The sequence below is a fragment of the Schistocerca serialis genome, chromosome 7, assembly GCF_023864345.2.
Source record: "Schistocerca serialis cubense isolate TAMUIC-IGC-003099 chromosome 7, iqSchSeri2.2, whole genome shotgun sequence".
Classification (NCBI taxonomy): domain Eukaryota; kingdom Metazoa; phylum Arthropoda; class Insecta; order Orthoptera; family Acrididae; genus Schistocerca; species Schistocerca serialis.
In genome coordinates this window covers 290,064,355-290,077,066 of record NC_064644.1, presented here as the reverse complement: position 1 = coordinate 290,077,066, position 12,712 = coordinate 290,064,355, and the positions used below count along the sequence as shown (strand labels likewise).

The 12,712-nt window shown below is 36.1% G+C and overlaps 1 protein-coding gene across 1 annotated transcript; it reads right to left on the bottom strand.

Annotated features, from left to right (window-relative positions):
- Positions 1 to 791: 791 nt before the first annotated feature.
- Positions 792 to 6,034, bottom strand: LOC126412216 (INO80 complex subunit B). Its single transcript, XM_050081702.1, has 2 exons — positions 4,782 to 6,034; positions 792 to 4,640 (listed from the first exon to the last, which is right to left on the bottom strand). Exon 1 carries the CDS (start codon positions 5,792 to 5,794, stop codon positions 4,874 to 4,876), a length of 921 nt encoding a protein of 306 aa, XP_049937659.1. The 5' UTR covers positions 5,795 to 6,034; the 3' UTR covers positions 792 to 4,640; positions 4,782 to 4,873.
- Positions 6,035 to 12,712: the final 6,678 nt, after the last annotated feature.

Genomic DNA, 12,712 nt, shown 5'->3' with positions numbered 1-12,712 from the left:
GCTACTGTACTTCACAGTAGAGTGCATGGGAATTACACAACTAGCTCTAAATACAATTTATAATTAATAATGTACCCCACAAATTTCCACATGTTAAATTTTTTTACAAGAGAGAACCACAACATACAAAACCTACATAAAATGCCCTCTTCTCATACATCAACTTTTAAATCATATGTCACAACATCATTACTCCATGAGTCAAGTCAAATTCTGGGTACTAAATGCTTCAGTTGACCAGATAAAGTGCTGAATAAGATCCTCTGTCATACCTTTGGAGTATGCAATCTGAGGTGTAAACTGATAACCAGCAGAACCATATATCTGCTCTCGTCAACTCATTCGTTATGACACTCCTTCCTGGGGGTATTACGCAAAAAATAATTGTAAGGACCACAATGTGGTTGCCACCCCAGACATATACAAAGCCAGTTTTCAAAGAACTGAGAATAATTCTTACTCCCATGCATTTACATTTTTGGTTCATTAAATTCAAACAAAGAAAAGTTCAGGTTGGAACATTAACAATATTATGACAAGACTAGATTGCTACTCGCCATAAAGAAGACACATTGAGTTGCAGACAGGCATGATTCTGGCTGCAGCGGCTGAAGATAACAGTCGTGTGTATGAGCTGTGATTGCATGTGTGAATTCATGTTTGCTTTCCTTTCTGTGGAAGGATTTGAACAAAAGCACAAATGTGGAACAGTCTTTTCATTGTGCCTATTTGCAACTCAACATGTCATGTCTACAGCATGTAACAATCTATCCTTTTCATAATATTACTGATTTACTAACTTCATCATTAGAGACAGTTTAATCTGTAAATAAGAATGCCCATCTATTTCAATTACATAAAAATGCACATGCGTCACCATTACAGCCCTACAACATGGTTACATTCATTCACCAAGCTGGTGAATGACTAAATTTCATGACAATGTGAGGACTATAGTCAGCATATTGCATAATTGGCAGGATCAGGAGTAGGGGATAAAGAAGGATACTGGCTCGGTATTGTTTATCTTCAGTTGTTGAATTTATGGAGATCAATATATGTTGAAACTGTGATTACAATGCTGACAATGCTTGTTAACTTAAAATTAATTCTTATCACTATAAACTACCCTGTAATATGTACATTGTCTTTATTAATACGTGCAACATGTAATTGCAATGATAATACAACATTTGTGATAGCACATGATTCATACTATGAAATAATCTAGCAGATAATGTAACAAGTCATTGTTTTATGCGGCATTTAACAATATGACTACAGTGAGCTGCATTAAATAATTCCACTAATGCAGATAAGTCTATTTTTGTTTCTAGCCTCTGCCAACCTTAGGAATCACACAATACTATGTTCAATAACAACTTTATAGCCTTTGCAGTCACTATGTTCTTGTGGTTAAATGAGTGGAGGAATATTTTCTGGTGCATGGCAGGTGAAATCTTTGATTACTTTTCAGAAAGGGAAAGTTACCATATCACAAGCACACAGATAATAGTCACTGAACTGAATGAAGCAAGTGGAGCTTGCTCCCTCCACACTGACCCTCTACTCACAGCAGGGACAGGTCTAATTTCTTCCACTCCTCGCACTATTAAGGTTCAAGAAATAGTTGACAAATAGTGTACTACCTTGGATACATGTCATTATCTTCATGTTTGGCTCAAATCAGATGAAATGATAGTAGGGTCAAATCCATCTCTATGCATCAATCTACTTTACTTAAACATACTAAGTACACAAACTAATAGGTCTGTTCAGCCTTCATCAGACTGCATACTTGTACAGCATTTAAAAAACTATGATACACGACGCTTTGCTTATAGGAAAGAACATGTATGTACAATTTTTGTTTTAATGCAAAACACTAAGCCCTCTCACTGCCCACTTACAGAGAACTTAATTTCATCGCTGATAAACGTAAAGCTTTAGGGAAAAGTGTATTCTTGTATTTAATGAAATAAAAATCATTTTAGAAATGCAGTGAGAGGACCAAGTTTGTCTGACAGGGAAGTTACTGATGTGAAATTCCCGCATCATTGGGAAACTTTTATCATCAAATGTAGTCAATAATTACTCCTTGCTGCAACTAAATGCTGGATTGTTCTTTTGGAGAGAATTTCTCTGAAAAATTAGGATTGTTATTGTGCAAATAACTTTGTCAAAAGTGAGCAGTTCTGTGGATAGGCCCTCAATCTAGTTATAAATCTATTACTCGTTTGTCGTAACTGTATGGAAAATTTTATAATGGATTATAAATAAATAAAATTACTATTCTAGAAGTAGGGTAAAAACTGTTCTTGACAGGGAAGGAATACATCTGATTTTATTTGCATATACCTATTCGCTTCAAATTCTTTACACATCAGTTTAAAGTAATAAAAAAAGGCACATCTATGAAATTAAATACGCAACCTATTTGATTTCTTTGAACAATTAATATTTATAGAAATATGATTTTAACTGAAGTGTACCGATAAAACCAGGCATCAGTTACCAAGATAAATTCAAACGAATATTATAAATTGAATCAGGAATAGCACAGAATAATTTCTTCAAATGGCAAATGGAGCTTAAGTGTACAAGATATGTAAAATACTTCAAATCACTATATTTGCACACTAAATTTTATGTTTACACAATGCAATTATATAACATACTTATTAACTCCAACATGCAAGGGAAAATATACAATACTAACAACCCTGTTTGTACCAACTGAAGCAGTCTCAGAATCACGCGAGATCTGTTCGAAAAGATAAGAGACTGTAGAAGCAATTAGAGGGCTCCAAACAAAATAGATTCCAATCTATTGAATGACCATACTTGTCAGCCTGAAATAGAAAAAGCTGTGGCTTTGGAGCCAAATTCAGCCAGCAAAACTAAGAGTGCTAAAATACAATCATATGTACTATGACTACCAACTCTCACTTAACGAAAATATCTCCATATATTGAAAGTGATGATAAACGACATAAATAGATTGCAATGTTCAAAGTGGCAAACAGGAAAATATTTATTGTAATTTATATGTATATCAAGGTAATGTTGAAAGGGTGAAATTCCGGTGACGTGCCTTACAATGTGTGGTCAGCAAGCTACCGCAACAAAGATAAGAACAATATTACTTTCTTCCTGAACAGGCAACGAAAATATTATGTATCATTTATGAAGTGTTATGAGTATTTGTTGTAATTTCTCCTTCCATAAAACAGATTTCAAAATGTCTACATTAAAAGCGGCATTCATGTTCTGGGGTGTAAGTTATCACTTTTGGTAAAGTGGAGTGTTACCAAATGTCTACTTAGCCAAGAAATGATGATCGCCACAGTGATAGTATTCTTATTAGCTAATTATGGGGTTTTGAAGTTTTTCATTGTTTGTGTATGTACACTGATACGCAGGGATTCCACCGTCTTCAAGGCGGGACAACAATGGCAATTTTGACACACACTGCAGTACCTGTTGGCTGGAGGTTATTCTGTGCTATGACATCCCAGATCTGAGAAGTCGGGTGCACCACCCAATAAATCAGGCATCTTGACAATGGTGCTGATGCTACAGAGGACGTAAGACTACTCGTTCGTTGCCAGATCTAAGAAACTATCATTAATGTCATATAGAATGGATTTAAGATCATACCACACATATGAACATGAACATTTTACGAAGTGTTGCAGTATTGTAACAAAACTAACAATATCATTGTACTTCAGAAGAAGTGCTTTCTATTATTTAGTAGAAAGTTGAAGACATATTAAAAACTTCTAGATTCTAGTGCAGGAACAGCTGCGATGGTGAAGGAGGTCACATTAAGAAGAAAATGCATGGTTTGTTTCAACAATTAATCAAGAATCAGAAATTCAAAATTTTAGAGTATCAGCACTTGTAATGTGAACAAACACTATTTCGGACACAGTAACATTTCAGTTGCTGCATGAAAATTTAAAGACATGATGTTACTCATTTTTTGCATGCTTCACACACCCACAAGAAATACTGATTATAGCAGTCAGATTACTAAAATGTTATAAATGTCATTCATATTGAAAAATGTTATTTCTGTTTTATTTCTACGTGTTGTAAAAAGTTTATAGTATATTACAAACTTGGTGCAATTACCTATTCAGTTTAACAGGCAACTGAAGTCATCAGAAACTGAAAAAGTGTGGCTCATCAGTTGTAACAAAACAACTCTGAAATACTTAGCAGCTTACAACCAAACCTAGATCTCGCACTACACAACAAATCAGTCTGTCACGGCGACCAACATTTCAGGTGGGGGAACCATCACAAACTCACATTTGTCTGTGAATTCTGTGGTGGGAAAACTGTTCACTATGTTCTAGAAAATAATAAAAATGATATGTGATGTTTTAATCTTATTACATTGCCGGAAACCTGTGTCACACCCAAAAGCATGGAATGTTCCCACAGCACTTTAATGCTCTACCAACTGCATAACTTTCAGATGAGTTGAACATCACCTTCATTTGTCTTTGCAGAAGGCCCAAACAAGGATATAAAACTGCTTGCAAGACACGAAGTATGTTACAAGCATAGTGTTAAATTCCATTCTTATCACAATCGAATTTAGCACTGTGCTGTTTCCCACTAGCGGTCTGGAAATAAATATTTTGTATGTGTGTAATTACAGTCAGATTAAGAACAATATGTAGGGCATCTATGTTATGATGTTCTGTATTAAAAAATGTGAATAAAAAACAATTTTACACCTTCATTTAAATATAAATAAATGTTACCTTGCACCCTGTACAATTCTCAAGTCTCTTTGGGCAATTTCTGAATAATTAACAATTCACAAATGTAACAGTTCCTTAAATGTAGGGCATGTTCATGACATCCATAGCTCCAAGTTACGCTTATAACACTCTAAACTACAAAGTGGTACTTTTGTTTTTGAACAAGAATATTTCTTGATATTTTTACAACCTGAAACGCCGCAGTACTTCATAACAGGCACTGCTGGAGCTTTCTGAGGTTTGATAGGAAAGTCTGCACCAGGCGGCATTGCTAGTGCTACACCCAACGTTCCATTATAATAGGTCTCACATGGCCCTTGCTGACGTTCTGTTCTGTGCTTGATAGTTGCTTTTCCCGATTTTGATTCCTGTTTCTTCAATAATCGTTCCATTGTCTTTTTCTTATCTTTCTCGCGCTTCTCGTTTGCTAACTGCTTTCGCTTTTTCGATTTTAATGCTGCCTTTTCAATAGCTTCTGCTGTCATTACCTTTTCTTTATATCCAGAAGGCAACGCCAACAGCTGTTCAGATTCAGGCCCACATTCTTTATCGGTTTTCCGCTCGAACATAGCCCTCTGTCTTGCAGTCATCAACTTGGGATCCTTCGGCTTAATTTTCTTCAGTTCGTCATCAACTTCTTCCAGCTTACCAGATTCTATTGCGTCTAACCACCTCTCCTCTTCACTCGACGTTCCACTTTCCTTTCCTTTGACTCTCTTCTTTTTTGATGCTTTCGGCGAAGACCCTTGTTTTTCGACAGGTTTCGTAGGAGACGACTTATCTTTAGATTTTTCTTGCACATTCGTTGCATTCTTTTCAGCTGCTTCTTTCTGAAACTTAATTTTAAGTCTGAAGGCTGCTGCTTTGGCCTGCTCAGTATCTTCATACTCTGTACCATCTTCTGCAGTTTTGCGTTTCTTATGCCTCTTATGCTTGTGTTTCTTGTGCTTCTTTATTGGTGTATTGTCAATTACACCTTCATCGTCGGAACTGCTTTCTTTCCTTTTCCCCATCTCTCGCAGGTGTGAGGAAAATATTGCCTCCGAAAAGATGCAGTAAGAGACACTTTCACACAGTGGTGCCACGATTCCACTGCATCTGTTGCTTCCTATTCAAGCGTAAACTAACTCCGGTAAACATACTGATGTTTAGTAAATATTTACAGTTTTCCAGAGCAACTCTCGCCAAAGATATGTCACTTCACCATAATGTAGATCCAAGTTTAACAAGTTCTGTAGACTCTGCTGCCAGGGAGTGTCTCCCGACAGTACGCACTTGGCTGTTTTGACGTTTGGCTGCCGGAAGTCACGTTACTTGGCTGCGAGGACGGTTTTCATGCAGTTGCAACCGTGAAGACTGAAGGAATTAGTTAAGCTTGAAGTAATTTCTATCTTATCTTTTAGTCCTTCATGTTCAATAAACAGAATAGTATAAAAGTTCCGCAGTAGGCCCATATTGAAATTTACGTAATTGATATATGTGCATACAGATATGCCGAAATATTCAGTCGATTAGTGTCGGTTTTTTTTTTCTGTGGATCTTAGTTGTTATAACGAAATGTGCGTTACATATGGAAAATAAATATGGTTAAAAACTTAACACAAGGCTATACTGCTCGTAAGTTTGCTACCTCGGTTTATTTCGCATTCACATGTAGGGGGACCAAACCGGGGAATATGAAGTATTTTTAATATTTTGGACGACGAAAAGCGGCTTTTAAGTAGCCATAGTATAGTTCCAGCCCTGTTGAGAACCTGCATAAGGAATGCTGTATGGTGAAAAAAGATCATGGCTACACCTGAACAGTCATTAGCTTCCAGCAAAACAAAAAAAACTTCCGTAAACATTACAATTTGACAGCTGAAAAGCTTGAAAGTGTTTACTCTGAGCTTAGATATAACGTAATGGATAATGCTACATGGCCCAAAAATACTGTGATCTATCGTTTTTTTATTCCAGTGAAATAATCTTTTCTGTGACAAACAGAAAGAAGAATTAAGTGTATACAGATCACATACCGCTCGGAAAGTTACTCCCATAATCGCAAGCAGTGCCTGTGTCTTAGAACTAAGTGTGTTATCACTCTTTATAGAAGTGAAGCCAATTTTACTGTGTCTGTGTAAACATTGGTTATCAGAACAACAAACATCAACATGAATGGCGTCTTCGAACAGGATGCCTCGTCACGTGAGACCAACTTCCATTCAGTAAACATCAAAACAGCCAAGTGCGTACTGTCGGGAGACACTCCCTCTGCTGGCATGGCTGTGAATCAAAGAGAGACAAAATTAATCTCTTCGGTTATACCCTAGAAACAGAGTCACTAGGAGGTTTCGGCTGATCAACGTTTAGGTCGATATATTGTTCACTTGACGGAACGTCAAAGCACTTGGCGCTACATCTGAGATGACGCAGGCTGTCAACACAACCGAACGTCAAAGTTTCCTGGAAAGAATTATTTGACATCGATGTTGATATGGAAACGGTGGCTTAGTCCCCTAACATTGACATGCTAATTCACATTATCGTAGTGAATTTGGTGCTTATTTGATGTGTTGTGACACACTCCAAAAGTTCCATGACGATTTTTCCCTTGACTGTTCTCCTACAAGTGAGGTAAGATACCTCAATCCGAAAAAATATTTATGTATCTGACTATGTATGCGCACAGAGAAAAATCCTACGCCATGGTGCACAAACAATAACATAAGTCGATTAAACAGTTTTCATTAACAAATGATTTTTCCCTTTTATGAACCACGGAACTTGCTGAGGTGCGTTGAATTCAGTGCCTCAGTGATACAACGTTGGTGCGACCATGATAAAGGAGTATATGTCCACAAACCAACGAACGTGGTTCCTTAACAGGGACAGCACACTCCCCAGTGGTTTCAGAGCAACAGCCTGGATAACTGACTGATCTGGCCATGTAACGTTAGTTATTGTGACCGGGAGTACTGGGACTGTGACTAACTGAAAACTAGAGGAAACTACAGCTGTTATTTTTCCAGAAGCCATACAGCTCTTCTCTATGGTTAAATGATGATTGCATCCTCTTGCGTAAAATAGTTAGAGGTAAAATTGCTTCCCCATTTAACACTCTGGATAGGGAATACTCAGGTGGATATCGACATTAGGAAGAACAAACCTGACATTATACAGACAGAATATTGGATGTTAGATCCCTTAATAGGGTAAAGGGGAGGGGGGGTTAGAGAATTTATAAAGGCTAATGGATAACTTGAAGATAGATGTCGTGAACATTGGTGAAGTGCAGTGGCAGGAAGGCCAGGACTTCTGATCAGGTGAGTACAGGGCTATAAGTACAGGATGTAATAGGGGTAATGTAGGAGTGGATCGGATAATGAAAAAGGAAACAGAAGTGTGGGTAAACTACTATGTTCAGAATAGTGAACGGATTATCATAGCCAAGACAGATACAAAACCAGCGCCCATCACAGTACTACAACTTTCTATACCAACTAGCTTTGCAGATGTAGAAACGATGAAACAATGCATGATGAGATAAAGACATTATTCAGAGAGTAGAAAAAGGAAGAGAAGCAAAAATAGTAGCAGAATATGGACTGGTGGAAAGGAATGAGACAACTCTCTGGTAGAATTTTACAAAGAGATTAATTAAATATCACAAAATTTATATAACTTCAATGTTTTCTGTGACTTGTCCTGTACCTACATCTAATAACATAGCAAGTTTTCTGGAATAAATAAAAATCAAACTGAATAAACATTAAAATCGAGTAATAATTGCCGAGACAAGGATTAATAATCATGTGAGCAGGATGTATATGTGGAAGAGATTTGGAGACACAGGAAGTTTTCAGATTTATTACATAATGGTAATGGAGAAATTTTGAAAAAAGATTTTAAATGAGGCAATTACAGGGGACTCGGACCATTATTTATTGGTTATGAACTGTAAGTTAAAATTTAAAAAATTGCAAAAAGATAGGAAATTAAAGATATGGGAACTGGCTAAACTGAGAGAACGAAACACTATTGAAAGTCTCAGGCAATATTTGACTGATTCAGTTGGAGGCGATTAAATAGGCGAAAAGACAAGGGTTACTACAAATACATGCGTAATGCATAGGATGTTGAATTTAACTGACGAAAAGAGAAAATATAAAAATGAAGCAGGCGAAAGGGAGTACTGTTGTCTAAAAATGAGATAGACAAAAAGTGTGTAATGTCTAAGCAGCAGTGGTCAAATGCAAGGATGTAGAAGCATGTATAAATAGAGAAAATATATATATCGATTATAAGGTGATTTGGAGAAAAGAAGAGCCACAGTAGGAATATCAAGAGCCCTGATGGAAATGAACTACTACACAAAGAGGACGAACAAACTTTTAATAGCCAAGATTGAATTAAATAATATTTATTATTAATGACCAGTCTTGACTGTTGAAACTCCCATCATCCGATCTCCAAAAAAGTTTTTGTTTTAAATAGAGTTCCATGATAATGACGACATACCATGAGCGATAAACTCTAAATGGAACACAGTTTATACGCAAAAAATTTTTAAGATGAGAAGAGAACAATTTCAGCTGCCGAAACCAATAGTCAATAGTAAATATTAATTAACGCGATAATGTCTATATAAAGTTTTTTCAAGTTAAATATAAATTACTTCTTCCATTTTGTCAATATGAGAAACTTTAATCGAAGAAGCGAAAGCTGGAAGATGCATGGAATATACAGAGAGGTAGTACAAGAGGAATTAACTTTAAGAGAGTGTTATACAAAGGGAAGAGGAAGCATATGAAGAGGAAATGAAGTATATGATACTTTAAGAGGAACTGACAGAACATCGAAAGATCTAAGTCAAAACATGGAGTAGACGACATTCCCACAGAATTATTGCGATCCTTGAGAGTGCCATAAGTGATAAAATTATCCCACCTGGTACGCAAGATATGTAAGACAGTAGAAATATCCTCAGACTTCAGGAAGAACGTAATAATTCCAAATAAAGCTGTTGCTCAGAGGTGTGAATATTACTGAACCATCAGTGTAATAAGACATGGTTGCAAAATACTGACATGTTTTATTTACAGAAGAACGGAGAACTGGTAGAAACCAATCTTGAGAAAAATCACATTAGGTTTCAGAGAAATGTAGGAATGTGCAAGGCAATACAAATCCAATGACTTATCTTAGAAAACAGGACAAAGAAAGGCAAATCTATATTTTCAGCAGTTGTAGAGTTAGAGAAAACCTTTGACAGCGTTCTGATCAGAGATGATACTTCTGTGTTAGTTGAAAATTAGTAAGCAGAAAAATTTTTTGATTTGATCAGTATCATCAATGCTTGAAACTTGATTTCAGATAAATGGGTTTAAATTAAAAATATCTGAAAGTCACATTATTTAATTTAAAACCAAGGAGCAGATTAAGATTGTTTAAACAACTAAGACATTGAAGAAATCCGAATTTTTTTTATTCATTCACTGCTGCTATGGTCACTTGGTACAAATTTACTCATCTGATGTTCAGCAGCTCAACTTTATTTACAGTACAAGAAAACTCATCTTTGTTACACAGTTATTTAAAACAGTTACAAATAATAAAATCACAAATGTTGAAACAACACACATCAAAATAAACATATCAATAGAGCTAAAGGGCTTCATAGACTCTGAATGGTGTCATGTAGAAGAGACCAAATTCAGACTCCAACTGAGCAACAAAATTTAGCATTCCGTACAAGGCAACGAAAATGGCCATGAGGCATGGATGGTAATTCAATGTAGCATTGAAGGCGTTTGATAGATGAAATAGATACAAAAATTTAAAAAACAAAGCATATTAAAAAGGAAGTGATACAACAAAGATCATTACAAATATGCTAAAACAAGAGAATAACGATAAACATAAACCAAAATCGAAAGTAAAGCGTAGGGGTGGGGGAGTCGGCAGAGGAAATTGGGTGGCACAACAGTCTTATGTCATATTACATAAAGCTGAAAATCAGTATGTATTACATTTTACAGAAGAAAGAAAATTATAAATTTAGTCTAGTAAAATAAAGTACAAATATCTAAAATTAAGAGAAGGAAAAAAGGGGAAACAAAGATGCATAAACTTTATTTATTGATGTAATCATTTGCAGTAAATAGAGTAATGTAGTACACAATTAAAATATATACATTTTTTACAATAAGTAACAAGAATAAGAATATAAAGATATCAGTATATAGGGTAATGTTGCTCAACTGGTGCACCCAAGGGAGAACTGCGGTATTTGGTAGGTTTATCCAAATAACACAATTTGTTTTGCACACACTAACTCTTTATTTTTTAAGTTATCAACCAGTTTCAACACAAATAAAAAAAAACTTTTTCAAAACTGTATCTTTGGTACTATTAAGGTAAAACGTTTCCTAATCTGTACCGCATATAGCCAATTCATACTTAGAATGCGAAGTAAGCAATGACATAATAAATACATGGAAAAATGTAACAAAAGACACAATTTAATGTACAAATGGAATGTTACTTCCATAATTACACATGAGGAAATTATGCATAGGAAAAAAATAGAAATTCTTAATAAATTAAACTGCTTAGATTAGCGTATCGAAAATCAGTTTGTTTGAACACAGATAGCACTGAAATATTTCTTAATTTTACTTTTCACGAGAGCACACAGGTCATATGTCAAACCTTTAAATTTCATACACAGAATCAAGTCTACTTCTCGTTATTCCTTACACAGCTGACATAACTAGTTCATTCTGTAATGTCTTCAATTTTTTATTCTTGTTAAACTTTTCACTTAGCTTTCACTTTTTATATGTTTGTGCGCAGGTTTCTTCTTTCTGCTTACCTTTTCTCTGGCTTCACTTTCCTTTCTGTAAAGACCTGATATCACTCCATTTTTTGTTAGATCATTTCGTATCTTTCTTGATAACTGTTATTATTCATCAGATAGAAGATAACACTTTAACTGTTGACTGTTAATTTCCGCAACTGTTGCAATATTGTATTCATTCCACACACACATGTCGTTGTAATACCCTTTTCTCCACTTTTCATTGCACTCACTTAGTGTTTTTGGGCATTTACTTTACACGGTTTGTGAACTGAGGATAGTGCGGTTTCATGCACGTCATATACAGAGTGGTCCATTGATAGTGACTGGGCCAAATATCTCACGAAATAAGCAGCAAACAAAAAAACTACAAAGAACGAAACTCGTCTAGTTCGAAAGGGGGAAACCAAATGGCGCTATATTTGGCCCACTAGATGGCGCTGCCGTAGGTCAAACGGATATCAACTGCGTATTTTAAAAATAGGAACCCCCATTTTTTATAACACAGTAATAGGTAAAGAAATATGAATGTTTTAGGTGAACCACTTTTTTCGCTGTGTGATAGATGGCGCTGTAATAGTCACAAACGTATAAGTACGTGGTATGACGTAACATTCCGCCAGTGCGGACGCTATTTGCTTCGTGATAGATTACCCTTGCTAAAATGAACCGTTTACCAATTGCGGAAAAGATCGATATCTTGTAGATGTATGGCTAACGTTGTCAAAATGCCCAACGCGCGTGTACTATGTATGCCGCTGGGTATACTGGATGACATCATCCAAGTGTCCGGACCGTTAGCGGGATAGTTACGTTATTTAAGGAAACAGGAAGTGTTCAGCCACACGTGAAACGTCAACCACGACCCGCAACAAATGATGGTGCCCAAGAAGGTGTTTTAGCTGCTGTTGCGGCTAATACGCACATCAGTAGCTGACAAATCGCGCGAGAATCGAGAATCTCAAAAACGTCGGTGTTGAGAATGCTAGGTCAACATCGATTGCACCTGTACCATATTTTTATGCACCAGGAATTGCATGGCGATGACTTTGAATGTCGTGTACAGTTCTGCCATTGGGCACAAGAGAAA